The sequence below is a fragment of the Pezoporus occidentalis genome, unplaced genomic scaffold (genome assembly GCF_034315485.1).
Source record: "Pezoporus occidentalis ecotype Australia unplaced genomic scaffold, CSIRO_AGI_Poc_V1 ctg105, whole genome shotgun sequence".
NCBI classification, from domain to species: Eukaryota; Metazoa; Chordata; class Aves; order Psittaciformes; family Psittacidae; genus Pezoporus; species Pezoporus occidentalis.
Window position 1 is genome coordinate 1,272,962 of NW_026912832.1, and position 13,199 is coordinate 1,286,160.

Genomic DNA, 13,199 nt, shown 5'->3' on the forward strand with positions numbered 1-13,199 from the left:
TCAGATGTTTTGCCTCTACTGAGTCATAATTATTGGTTTGGGTTCTTACACTAGCCGGGGGACTGTTAACTACCTTTAATTGCTGACAGTGGCTCAGCTTCTTCAAGGCAAGGGTGAAACAGGCTCTAACTACCAAGGTGGTGTCAACAATTTAGAAGAGGTGTTCCCGGGCTAGCCTTGCTATTACACAACTCCCTCTCAATGCCACCATACACCAGAGCACACAGATCCAGAAACACTGGCTTGGAGCACTGCCTAGATGGTGTAGTACTCATCATAATTTACCAACATAAGATCTCAGGTTTTCGAGGTGTGCAAGTGCAGCAACTCACAGAAAATGAGAGGAAGAAAAAGAGAACTTACAGGTATCTTCAGAAAACGAGCAACTGCCCTCTGAAATCTGCCCAAAGCAGTGGGGCGCAGCCAGTTCAAAATAGGCTTAGTCTACAGCATAGTCTCCACTCCTCAGATGTATTTCAGTGCCTGAATCCCACAGGGGGAAACAGCAAATAAATCAGCCTGTGCTCCCCAAAACCCCACTCCAAGCATTCAGACACCAAGTTGATGACAGCAGCAGAAATACTTAAACGGGGTTAAGATGCTGAGGCCTAGTTAGGCCGTTGCTGTCTCTGCTCCCTACAAGCAGCAGCAGAACATCAACGACTGTACCAGCAGGTCTGAGCGTTTAGAAACGATGAGTCAGTCTTCCCTAAATTAGGGGATTGCCAGTGACGTTTAAAAAAAAAACAAAAAAAAAACCCCAACAACAACAAGAAAAAACACCAAGAAAGTGCGCGTTGCTTTGCTTCACTTTGCCCGGGTAGATTTTCCAGTCCCGCCTCTTCCCGCTCCTCGCTACCCGATACCACCGATCCTGGCGGAACCGGGTGTATCTTCTGCGGGATCTGAGAATTTCCCGAGAGGAAACGTGAGGTAAACGCGAACGCACTTCCCTCCCTAACAACGCACGGGATGAAATCGCGGCCGCTCAGCACCCGCCCCACCTCCGTCGGCGGAAAGCGCCGTGCGGGCGAGACCAGAGCCCCATCGCTGGACATGGGGAGCGGGGCGGCCTGAGCCAGCTATCATCCAGGCTAAGCGAGCTCAGCCCCAGTCACTCCCACAAGCGTCGCTAACCCTTCCCTCGCCGCCGCCGCAGACCGGCGTGAAGGGGCGCCGCCGACACGCCCGCCACAGCGAAGAGCCCGCTGGGAAACGTAGGCGAATACGGCGCGCTAAGAGACGGCGCCATTTTCTCCTCGCGCTGCCTAGAGCGCGCACGCGCGGGTACTCCTCTCCCCGCGCCCCTTGTGCCGCGGCCGGTATCCCGGGCAGCGTTGTCACCGCGGCGCTCGCCCGCTTTCCCTCCCTTCTGGCGGGGATTGGCAGAGCGAGCTGAGGGGCGGGACACGAAGGAAGAGGTAATTGGCTGGAGCGGGTGTCGCCCGCCGTTGTGGATGATTGATGCGGTTGCCTGCTGAGGAGGGAGGCCGCGTTTCAGCTCAGCGTCCGGCGGCGCAGACAGCGCCGTGGCGTTGCACACTTACCAGTGCTGTCCCCTCTCCCTGTCCCTCCCGGGAAAGCCCTGGGAATGGCTCCTGTGTGTGGAAAGGCGAGAGACTCCTCCAAAGTCTGTGCCCAACCGCAAAAGCATCCAACTTGCCCCGCCAGCCTGGCCCCGCGCTTCCCCTCAGCCTACCCGCCGGCCGCTCTCTTCACTCAGAGCGTCCGCACAACTTCACCGGAGCCTCCGCCTCCCTCCCTGCCTCCTTCTCCCCTCCCTGGCCGGGCTGCTGGCCGCGGGGGCTTCCTCCCTCCCCACCGAGCTGTCCGCTCCCCTCGCTGCGACCGCATCCCCGCCGCCTTCCCTCCCCAAACGTGAGTAAGGGGAGGAGGGACGATGAATATGCAGAGGAGTGCTGGCCCCGCCGCGGTTCCGGGAGGGGGATGGGGTGTATCTGTGTGTGTGTGTGTCCGTGTGTGCGGTGAGTGTGCCTCAGTGTGTGTGTGTGTATACAGCGCTGGGAGGGGTGCGCATGCGCCGTGCGTGGCGGGGCTGAATGTTTCCCAAGTGTTTGAAACTGGTATTTGGGTTTTCCACGTTGGATCAAGTGCGGCGTATAGGAGCGAGGAGTGCTGCGTTAATATCGCCGGGGAGCAGCAGCGGCGGCGGCGGCGGCGGTGGTGAGGAGGAGAGCGGGGAAAGGGGAGAACGGAGGAGAAGCGGAGCAGAGCGGCGCTGGCGCATGCAGAGGGGCTGCCGCCGCTCCTGACAGACACTTTGCAGAGCACATTTTGTTTCCAGACTGTTTCGGAGGAGCTGGTTTAAGCCCCTCTCCTTTCTCCTCCTCCTCCCCCCCCCCCCCCCCCCCTCACACACACACACACAAATCCCTCTGATTGTTCCTACCACCTCCTTCGTGAATTACCCACAACGACAGCCATTCAATCAGCTGCTGCTGGCTGTAGGGGACTAGCGGAGGGTGTGTGTGTGTCTCTCTCTCCCTCTGTTTCTCAGAAGAGGAGTCAGATGTAGCTTTCCTCGTTTTTTTGGGGGAGCTACAGAGAGAGGTGGGCAGGGAGTGAGCCGTTCAGCGGGGTTACCGGCTGTGGAGGAAGCAGCACTTGCTCTCACACGGACACGGACAGAGGTGTGGGAAAGATATTTTTTTTTTTTTCCTCCCCTTTGCCGGATGAAAATGTTGAGTCCTGCAAACGGAGACCAGCTTCACCTAGTGAACTATGTGGAGGATTATCTGGACTCCATCGAGTCTATGCCCTTCGATCTGCAGAGAAATGTCTCCTTGATGAGGGAAATTGACGCCAAATATCAAGGTAAGTGCTTTCTCTCTGTGTCCGTGTGTGTGGTGTGGGGCTCTGGGAGGGGGGGGGGAGGGTGTCTTTCCCTTTCTTTTCTTCAGAGCTGAGCCTCGGCTCCGCTTGCCCCTCTGCACCCCACAGGGATGGTAGTTTTATTTTTGGGAGGTGAAAGGAGGGAGAAAGCCGGGAGGAGAGATCCGAGGAGGGAGAGGGGCTGATCTGCAGCGTTAGCTCTTGTCATGGGGCGGAACAAAAGGTCTCCAGATTCTCTTATTAAGCAAGGACTCTGCTTTTCTGTGTAAATTGCCGGCCAAGAAGGCGGGGGCAGGGAAGTGGGGTGTGCGGTGCACAAAGGGGGGCCGTCCCCGGGGCTGAGGTGGTAGGGTTTCGGGGTACGGAAGAAACTGCTGGGTGGACAGAGAGGGAGAGATTACAGCACAACATTTAGGAATGTACAGTATTCATTATGGCTGTAGTAGGGGAGAGAGGCAGCTAGTGAGGGAGGGAGGGAAGGAAAGAGGGAGGGAAGGAGAGAGGAGAGGGGGGTTAGGCGAGAGTGGGGGGCAGGGTGCGCTTTCTTCGCTCCCTCCTCGATGCCTTTCGTTTCACCCCGCGAAACAGCCCCGCTCCGTGGGGCGGGGGGAACACGGGACTGCCGTGTGCTGTGTGGGGTGTGCATGTGGGGGGACACGGCGAGTGTATGGATGTGGTGGAGGCTGAACTGCGCCTTCCCTTCCTTTCTCCCTCCCCTCCCGCGCTACCGGCACTCGGGGCACGCCGTCCCCATGCCCCACGGGCGGAGGGAGGAAAGGGGAAGCCGGTTTGTGCGAAGCTCGGGGCAGCTTTGTCTCTCGCTTGCCGGTGTCCGCTTTGGAAGGGGAGGGGAAGGGCTCTACTCGATGCCCCCGGCAGCGGTGACAGCCGGGGTGCCAGGCGGGGAGGACCCCTTCTCCCCCGGCCTGCGCGCCACCCTGCATGTGGCCTTAAGGGCGGGCGGGCGGCTGCGAGTCTTGTCCTTTCCACTAGCCGCTCGACGGGTAGCCCGGCAGCTCCCGGGGGAGGGGGCCGTCGGTAACTTCCCCGGGGGCTAGAGCTGGCGGGGCAGGGATGAAGAGAGGGCAGGGCGGGCAGCGCAGTTCTGGCTCGGCCCGGGAACACAGCACTACCAGCAGCGGGCACCTCCGCGCTTTGCTGGGGAAACGGCGTCGCTGCGGCTTTTATCAACGCCCCTCTTTAGCATAGCGCGGCACGCCCCGCCCCCGGCCGAGCTGATTGGCGAGGAGCCTCCCACCGGCCGGCCGCGACCCTTCCCCTCACGCCCATTGGTCCTCGGATGGGCTGTTCCGCCTTTGCGCCCCGCCTCCGCGTGACGTTCGGAGAGGCAACTTTTCTGTGGGGTTGATTTGAATAGCTCGGCCTGCCCCGCCCCGTGCGTTCTGATTGGCTGGGGCGGCTGCAGCGGGCAGGCCAACCTTGGGCGTTCGGAACGTGACTGACGTGTGCCCGGCGAGCCGGCCCGCCGTCTCCTCCCCCGCTTCCCCTAGCTCCCTGCTGTGCCGCCAACCGGGGAGACGCGCGGCCGGTTTCCTGCCGGAGAACAATAGCTACACCGTCACTTCCGGGGCGGGGCCGCTGTGATGGTTGCTAGGAGAAGGCGGCGGCTACCCTGGCCCTGTGGGATGCGGCAGCGTCTCGCTCGGGCGCGCGGCGGCTGCTCTGCATTAGGACCGTTAAGGCCTGCCGCGCCGTAAAGGTGGCGCCTGGCGCCCTCCTTTCCCTGGGCGCCCTAGCACGCGGGTTGCAGGGGGGCGGGGAGGGGACCGGACCCCCCCCAGCTCGGGGGGTGGCCGCTGCCTCCGTGTCCCGCACGCCGTATGGCCGGTGGGGGAGAGCGCTGAGGGTAGTTTCCAGCCGGCCGGGAGGCGGGCGTCACTTCATGGCTTCCGGCTCTCCTGCTCACGGGGGTGCATCGCGCCTCCGGGGGCCCCTGGGCTGCCCAGTTCTGGCCGCTCAGTACGCTTGTGGCCGTTGTGGTGGGGTCCCAGCCCCGGTGAGGGAGCTATTCGGGAATAAAACTTTCGCAGCGTGCGACACTGTTTTTGTCGGTTTAATGGCGTTTGCGGTGTTGGGTGCGTGCACAGCTAGGGAACAATTGCGTAACACGCAGATCGCGCTAAACTCCGCTCGCTGGTCCTTGTTTGGCAGCACGCCGGGAGAAAGAGGCTTTTTGGGTTTCCTATAAAGGCGGTCTCCCCTGGGCGGGCGACTTAAGGCGAGCCTGCCTGTGTGAAGGGCGGTGGTTGAATCCTCCCCCTCCAAGCTGTAGTAAACAGCTGTCGATCCTTTTCTTTATAGCTTGAGTAGCGTGTTTCTGACAATGATGCTAGGCATCCCTTTCTGTTTGCCCGCTTTTGTGAGCAAGCACATCCCGCACCGCATCTTACATACTGAACGTGTCAGCGCCGAGGAACGTGCTCGCAAGGCTTTGCAGAAGTCAAAATCGTTGCAGTTAACTGTTTCTCCTGCGTAATAGGAGGTGCTGTGGTGTTAATGTGTATATGCAATACTAGAGCTGAAGTTTTCATAACCGCTAGCTGAAGTCATTAGTTATTTTGTGTTATTGAGAGAGTATTCTTTATGAAAGATACCTACCTCCCATATTCAGATGGGTTAAATTGGTGACATCAGTCACATGCCAAAGCTTAGAACACAAAACTTCTTGCATTTCAGCCCTTGAAAATAATTAACTCTAGATTTTTAGTCTTTCTCAATGCTTAATCTGTACACTTGGAGTTCTTTTTTTTTTTTTTTGGTGGCTTTTTGTTTTCTTCGGGGTTTTCTTGTAGTTAGGGGGAAAAAAGCATTTGATTAAGGTATTTAATAATGTATTGGAATGCTAAAGTTGGTCAGATAGGTAATTTTGCAGTACCAGCTGACAGGTTGTGTTTACTGATGTGAGGAAGCGTAGGCTGCAGCTCTAAAAGCTAAAGGAAAACTTGGCATAAACTTTCCATGTCTTCACTAGAAATTAGGACCACCTGTGTTCAGAAAATTGCTTGGGCAAGACAAAACCTAAATCACAGGAAGACCGTTAGTTGCATGTGTATCACATTTTCTTAGAAAAAAATGTTTAAAAAAGTTGTGGTAATGCCATTTGCACTTGTAAGAGATCTTGGCTTCTGCAAAGTGAATTGAGGTTAGATTTTATATATTGATGTATTTTGCTTCTCTAGGGCAGAATGTTCTAACCTGTGAGAAACGGAAAAAAATCGAAGAAAGGAGATGCAGCAAAAACATCCTACGTGATTTTGAGGACTTAATATGGAGACGCTGAGTTGTGTTGTAGTGAAGCTCAAAAACATCTGCTTAAAAATAGGTTTCTAGAACCGTTCTTTAATCTTGAAACACTTTCAATACTGTTCTTTCATATAAACAACATTGGAACAGTCCTTGAGGTGCAGGTCAAGATCTAACATATTTTCAATGTTAGCGTTTTAAGCTGGAAGCTCTAGCTGCTCCAGTTGTTGCATATCATCTTTAATGGTATCTTCTAACTTTTTATTTCCTTCTCTGCAGTAAATATGTAATGAAGATTGTATATCTGTATTGTAAAAGGAAGCAACAGGTATTTTACAGAAAGTGTAAGGAGGAAATCACATAGACATCTTGGATATTCTGATCCTAATATTGTAGTCCTGGGGATTTAAGTGGCCTCACTTTTTCAGCAACTCAGTTTAGATGAAACTTGCCATAGCTTAGCCTTCAGCCCCATGTATTTAAAGGTTTTTCTTGTATCAGCTGTCAAGTGTGATAGTGATTGTTAAGTAACACAGCATCTGATTCTACACTGGTTTGTGCTCACTTTCTTTCTCTCCCACTCTCAGTCATTCACTAAAAATATTAATGTTATTCTACAGAAAACATCCAGGAAAAAAAACAACAATCAATTAATCTCCCCTCTAATGTTACAGCTAATGTTGGAACTTTCTGTGGGGGGTATGTGTGCATATTCTAATTAGTTAATTTTGATTACTGTGAAGTTTGAAGGGAAGAATTGTTGGTGTGTATAAAATGGTATTTAGTCACTATTTTTTTTCCCTAAATCAGCATTTGCGTCCTATTCCTGCAGGACCGACCAGACACACGTAACCCACTGGAGCCATCAGCCATTTGTCAGATATCAGCTTCAGGGAATCTTTGTGCGTTACAAAAAGGTGTTGCTGCATGGAAGGAAAAATACGGGAAAGCTTTGTTTTGCCATTATCTCTGTTGAAAATATTTACAGTTTTTATCTCTTCCTTGCAGAGATTCTGAAGGACCTGGATGATTACTATGAAAAATTTAAACGAGAGACAGATGCCATGCAGAAGAGGAGAATGTTGCACTGTATCCAGAGAGCCTTGATTCGGAGTCAGGAACTGGGGGATGAGAAGATCCAAATCGTCAGTCAGATGGTGGAGCTCGTTGAGAACAGAACAAGGCAAGTGGACAGCCACGTGGAACTGTTTGAGACCTGTCAAGAGACTAATGACACCACTGGAAACAGTGGGAAAGCCAGCCAAGATAAGTCAAAGAATGAGACAATCGCACAGGCTGAAAAGCCCAACAACAAGAGGTCGAGGAGGCAAAGGAACAACGAGAACAGAGAAAATGCCTCAAATAATCATGATCATGATGACATCACTTCAGGAACTCCTAAGGAGAAGAAAGCAAAGACGTCCAAGAAGAAGAAACGATCTAAGGCAAAAGCAGAGAGAGAAGCTTCTCCCCCTGACCTTCCTATTGACCCTAATGAGCCAACATATTGCTTGTGCAACCAAGTCTCCTATGGAGAAATGATAGGATGTGATAATGATGAGTGCCCCATCGAGTGGTTTCACTTTTCTTGTGTGGGACTCAATCACAAACCAAAGGGCAAATGGTACTGCCCCAAATGTAGAGGAGAAAACGAGAAAACTATGGACAAGGCATTGGAGAAGTCTAAAAAAGAAAGGGCCTACAACAGGTAGTTTGTAGACTTTTCGAAGTGAATAAAAACAGAACCACCAAACCAGTGTATTTATTGTCAGTGTCACCTTTGTTGAGGTGAAAGGATTGTAAAATGTATATTTTTAAAGGAGGTTTAAAACTGAACCATTCCTGTTACAGGGACGGCAATAAGCAATTTTGGTTTTCATTTGGTAAACTGTAACAAGAATGTGGTCTGTGGACCAATGTATTCCAAAAGTAAAGTTATAAGAGTTTAAACTGAATATGTGGATGGGTCTTAAAAGATAAATTAATACTCTTTTTGTTTCTCTTTCAGTGCTGGTAGCACTCTACCCATTAAAATTTTGATGACAAAGATCTCTGCAATGTAATTTTGTTTTCTTTGATGAAAAATATTATTTACCTTTTGGCCAAAATTGTTAAACAATTTAGCAATCTGGTTGTATCTGAATAAAGCTGCAATACATTAAAAATATAACTTCTTTCAGTGATAAGCAGTGCAAGAGCAAATAGAAGGAGGGTAAAATTTGGTTCCTGCTACAAAGTGTCAGTATAACAGTTCAATAGCAAGAGTTTAAATAGGCTTAGAGGATTATTTTTAAAAAAAAATACAAGTTAATGGTTAAATTTTACACAACAAATATTTTATATGCTGGCCAAATACCACAAGGGCCATTTTAAAATGATTGAATATGTTTTATATTTAACCAGGAAGTGGTTTAGTAATGAGATTTCACATAAATGAAGCTTTATACTGTCACAGATAGTAGTGTAGCAATCCTTAATTTGTTTAAGTTGTATAAATGTACATTTTAAAGTGGAGTTGCACTTACTGTGTTATACTTGGAAATGCAGCCAAATGCCGTTGTGTAACCAATGTGCATTTCCTGCTTATGTATGAAAATTGTACAGCTGTGATACTAAGAAATAAATGAAACAACTTTGACAGTTTGCTTCTTTAGCAATCCTGTTTAATGATCATTCATATAGCTTAAAAAAGAAATTTGTCTTTAACCTGAGCAGCTCCAGCTAGCTGCTGCTTCAAAGCCTGAAACTGTTGTAGTGGTAACCAAATTGCAGTTGTGATAAGGAATCTTAATAGACCATGTGGCCAGCAAGGTTGTAGGAGAGCCAAAACAGCATTTAATTTTCCATCCAGGTCCACTCTTCTTGTGCTTGCAGTCACTCCCAGACCCAGGCATTTCTCTAAAATGGTGGTTGTGCTCAGTTGTTTTCATGCTTTTTACATTATGCGTATAAATCATTCCATGTTTGTTACCAGCAGGAAGATCTTTTGTATTACAGCATTTTCAAAGTAGTATTGCAGCTATTCCAGGGTAGGCGTTCCTGTTCTTCATGGTGGCCTCACGCAAAAATGCACTAGCTATGGCTGACGTGCTATGCTTTGCGTTAGGTACCCAGACCCTGTGTGGCTTAGCGTCAGACTGTTGCCTTCACCTGCATGGCTGGCGGGGCTGATGTGGCTGAGCTGATTTTGTCTCGTCATTGCCCTGTGGCCCTTCACTGCAAGTGAAAAGGGGATGGGACCAACACTAACAAGGTCATGAACGCAAAGGTGGTGAAATCCGGTGGGTCAGACAAGAATGTTGTAAGAGCGTGGGAGGCTGGGGTTGGGGTGTTTTTGGAACACAATGTTCTCTCACTCTTGGAGTTTATAATTGCGTTGTTTTGCTTCGGTACCACTGAAGTCATGCTGCCTTTTCCTGATGGGTTCCAGCAGGTCTTTTTGGGGAGACAAGGTTTTGGATACAGTTTTACATGAGGCAGTTGAAGGAGCTCAGTGTTTTCTAAAGATGTACTGAAGAGCCCCAGGATGCACTGCATCGCCTTGCACAGATACTCGCTGTCAGTCAGACATATTCACAGTGACAATTCCTGTTTCACTTCTGAATAAGTACACTAAGCATATGTGCGCTGTGTTTCCAGTCACTGTTACACCATCCTTGCCCTGCACAAACGACCACTCCAAATCCCATCTGCTCCTGAGGTGGGCTAGGGTTGGTGTGTAATCTCTCTACTCTCTTACCCTTCTCTAAAGCTTTCTGGTATTCCATTCTCCCTACCCGCTTACTGGCCATTCCTGCTCCCTCCACTTGCTGCTGTTGTGGCTAGTCCTGATGTTTCATTTCTGCCTCAGCCACACTGTTGTCGTCCTATGCTTGCACTGAGAACATCGATACTTACCAGGGTTGTACTAGTGAAACTTTATATAGGAACTAGTGCAGGCACAATTTCAAACAAAGCCTTTTTTTCATTAAATGCCTGCACTGGGCGTTTTGAATGTGAAAAGCCAGAAGAAAACACTGAAGGTGCGAAGGAGTATGGTAAGAAAGTTCAGCTAAAGATGGATCAGTAGAGCAATATTTATATTCCCTGAAATGAATGTATTTCCAGTTACTGAATGCTGGCTGTGGTCTCCCCATTTCAGTCCTTTGCAAAAGACAGCTGATGAACTGCAAAGCAGCTTGGAGCTACATCCCTTTTTGCGTTTTCCGGGTCTTGTGTTATCTTCCCAACTTGCCCTGTTACAGGCTGCAAAGTTGTTCTGCTGCTTGACCCTGAGGGTTGGCTGGACCGATGTGGTACTATTTGGCAGGTCTAGTTTCAGTTGATGGGCACAATTAAATTAGAGAGACTCTGCTGTGGCACTAAGCTCTTTGCTGATGGAAGTGAAGCCGTCTCATGTTATACTGACATGCTGCCAAGTGCTGTGTACTGGGCAAACTTTGTTCTGTCTTCGCTATCTTGTCTAAAACACTATCTTTACGAATCCTTTCTTAGTTATTTGCAGTGAATTTAATGGCCATGAGAATCTGTCATCCTTTGAGCCAGCTTTTGTTATTTCTGCATGACAGATCAGCTAGTTCATAAGCTTCCTTTGGACAGGGCTTTGAGCAACCTGGTCTAGTGGAAGGTGTCCCTGCCCATGGCAGGGTGGGTGGAACTAGATGAGCTTTAAGGTCATGTCTAACCCAAATCAGTCTATGATTCTGTGATACGATTCCTTGCACTGCCTGTCAGGGTGACAGTGCTGTGATATGGGGAGATCATCTGCAGGTTTGAGAAAATACCTGAATACTTCAGTGACCTTTTCCCAGTGAGGCTGCCAACATAAGGCTTGAGGGAGAGGGAGGCTCTTCTAGGGGCTAGTGATCAAGGTATGGTAGCACTAATACAAAATCAGGAGGTGTTAAGGAAGTCACAGCAGCAGGAATTGCAAACTCCTCAAACTTCTCACTGAAAACATTCAGGTGGCTGTAATCACTGCTGGTCTGTGGTAGGTGTCACAGATAGGTCCGTGCTGTGTTGCTGAACCGTTCAGCTGATGACAGCCCTTCTGACTACTGGAAAGCACTGTTTCAACACTCAAGGCGGCCGGCAGCAGACCTTACACCTGAGCGGTCCCCATCCTCTGGCGGCCCATCTGTTCTGCAGCAGGGCAGCTGGCAGTGAAGAGCTGGTGCTGAAGTGAGGAGGTGAAAGGTGCAGCGAGGGAGCCATTTGGGTGCTATGTCAGCTCCAATTGTGAAATGTTCCCAGTGGGAGAGAGAGAGGGAGAGGGCGAGAGAGGGAGAGCCACTGTATTACCTGAAAACATCCCAATTAAGCAGAACTACAGTCTCCATTAAGCAGCAGCAACCCTGGCCATTTGTATCATTAGGTTTAAATAGGTTTTTTACTAATTAAGCAGAGTTGCTGATTAACTGTGTCCTAATTTCAAGGAGTATGCAGAATAAATACAATTGAATCAGACTGCTCCACCACTCTCATTTTTTGGTAGGGTATTTTTAGTTAATCTTTTTAATTGTAATATCAGTGAAAGGGGAAGACAAAATCCTGTAAACTATTTCACAGAATAAAATACAAAAAAGGTTCTCTGTAATAGAAATGCTTCAAAACAAATGTGAATATCCTTGGAGCACATTCTGTTGCTTTAGTGAGGCTTATTACCATCCTCACAGTCCATTTGCTCTGCCTACATAAAAACCCCAACCTGTGCTAACCATAGCTCAGAAAAGCTAATAATTTTTCGCTTCTGAGTATCGAAAGTAGTGCAAACTTTCAATGTAATGTCAAAAAAATAATTTAGCTAATAATGCCTCACGCAGCTTCTTTCTTTCCCAGGTATTACTGAAGTCCCAAATGTAGCAAGAAGGAGGAATGACACAGTAAGGAAAAGCACCAGAGCACAGCATGCATAGGAAGTGCTGAGGCACAGTGTTAAGGTTTTTTCCTGAGTTCAGGATGCCAAGATTATTTTTCCCAGTAAGCGTTTATTGTTGTTGGTAGTCAAAAAAAGCGCTTACTGGAGAAGTGTAAGTAAACATTGTGGCTTAACATCCTTGAGAAGGACTGCTGGCTTTGCTGTCCTCTCCAAAATACCTTGGAAAATCAGCTAACTATTTATAAAGAGTTTGCATACTATCCATCTAACATAAGGTCATGGACTCTCAGATGCTAGTTCAGCCTGGAGAAGAGAAGGCTCACGGGATGGCCTTAGAGCAGCTTCCAGTACAGAAAGGAGGCCTACAAGAAATCTGGAGAGGGGCTTTTTACAAGAGCAAATAGTGATGGGACAAGGAAGAATGGTCTTAAGATGGAAAAGGGTAGATTTAGATTAGTTATTGGGAAAAAATCTTCACTATGAGGGTGGTGAGGCACTAGCACAGGTTGCCCAGAGAAGCTGTGGCTGCCCCATCCCTGGAAGTGTTCAAGGCCAGATTGAATGGGACTTTGAGCAACCTGGTCTAGTGGAAGATGTCCCTACTAGTGACAGCGTGTGTGAAACTAAATGGTCTTTAAGGTCCCTTCCAACGCAAAACATTCTCGTTTATGATGCAGTAATGAAGAGTGTCAGATGGATGGATGCTTTGTAGAAGTCAAAATTCCTTTTAGTTGCTGGGGAGAAAATCTAACCTCCATCCATGTTTTAGGGAACTAGTGAAGCAGGGAGAAAAAGCTGTCTGAAATGGCAGAATTCCCTGCAGTATAGTAATTCAGGTTTATATTCAACTGTGCGCTGTGTCTGTAGAGTATATACAGTGTATATATACTTAAACTTTAATCTTTTAAGTGAATATTGTAAAACCTGGGTAAGACAAATGGTCAACTTTATGCTCTTGCTTTGTGTAAGAATTAATGCAATTTAAATGACTGTTGTCTCCTCACTGCTCTACATCCTAAGCTCCCTCATCATATAATACAACTTTTCTAGTTCAATATTTTTTCTACAAAATAAATCAAACTTGGGGGAAGAAAGAGGGTTTTAGTGATAAGCATGAGAAACCCAAGTGAATTGTGCATAAATGATTTACCTGCATACAGAAAGGACTGTTTTGCTATGTTAATTAAAAGATACATATCAGGGG

At 48.6% G+C, this 13,199-nt stretch overlaps 1 protein-coding gene across 3 annotated transcripts; it reads left to right on the forward strand.

Annotated features, from left to right (window-relative positions):
* Window positions 1–1,412: 1,412 nt before the first annotated feature.
* Window positions 1,413–8,757, forward strand: ING1 (inhibitor of growth family member 1). 3 transcript variants are annotated; one of them, XM_062619531.1, is made up of 2 exons: window positions 1,413–2,835; window positions 7,126–8,757. In XM_062619531.1, exons 1-2 carry the CDS (start codon window positions 2,694–2,696, stop codon window positions 7,827–7,829), a joined length of 846 nt encoding a protein of 281 aa, XP_062475515.1. In that variant the 5' UTR covers window positions 1,413–2,693; the 3' UTR covers window positions 7,830–8,757. The 3 variants fall into 3 exon arrangements, with proteins under 3 accessions (XP_062475515.1, XP_062475529.1, XP_062475521.1); XM_062619545.1 differs by lacking the exon at window positions 1,413–2,835 and adding an exon at window positions 4,765–4,870; XM_062619537.1 differs by lacking the exon at window positions 1,413–2,835 and adding an exon at window positions 6,216–7,034.
* The last annotated feature ends 4,442 nt before the right edge of the window (window positions 8,758–13,199 follow it).

Bases quoted from the DNA above. Each gene is read 5' to 3' on its own strand.
- ING1 (XM_062619531.1), top strand. From the start codon at position 2,694: ATGAAAATGTTGAGTCCTGCAAACGGAGACCAGCTTCACCTAGTGAAC. The intron at 2,836-7,125 runs GTAAGTGCTTTC...TCTTCCTTGCAG, and splicing joins AATTGACGCCAAATATCAAG to AGATTCTGAAGGACCTGGAT.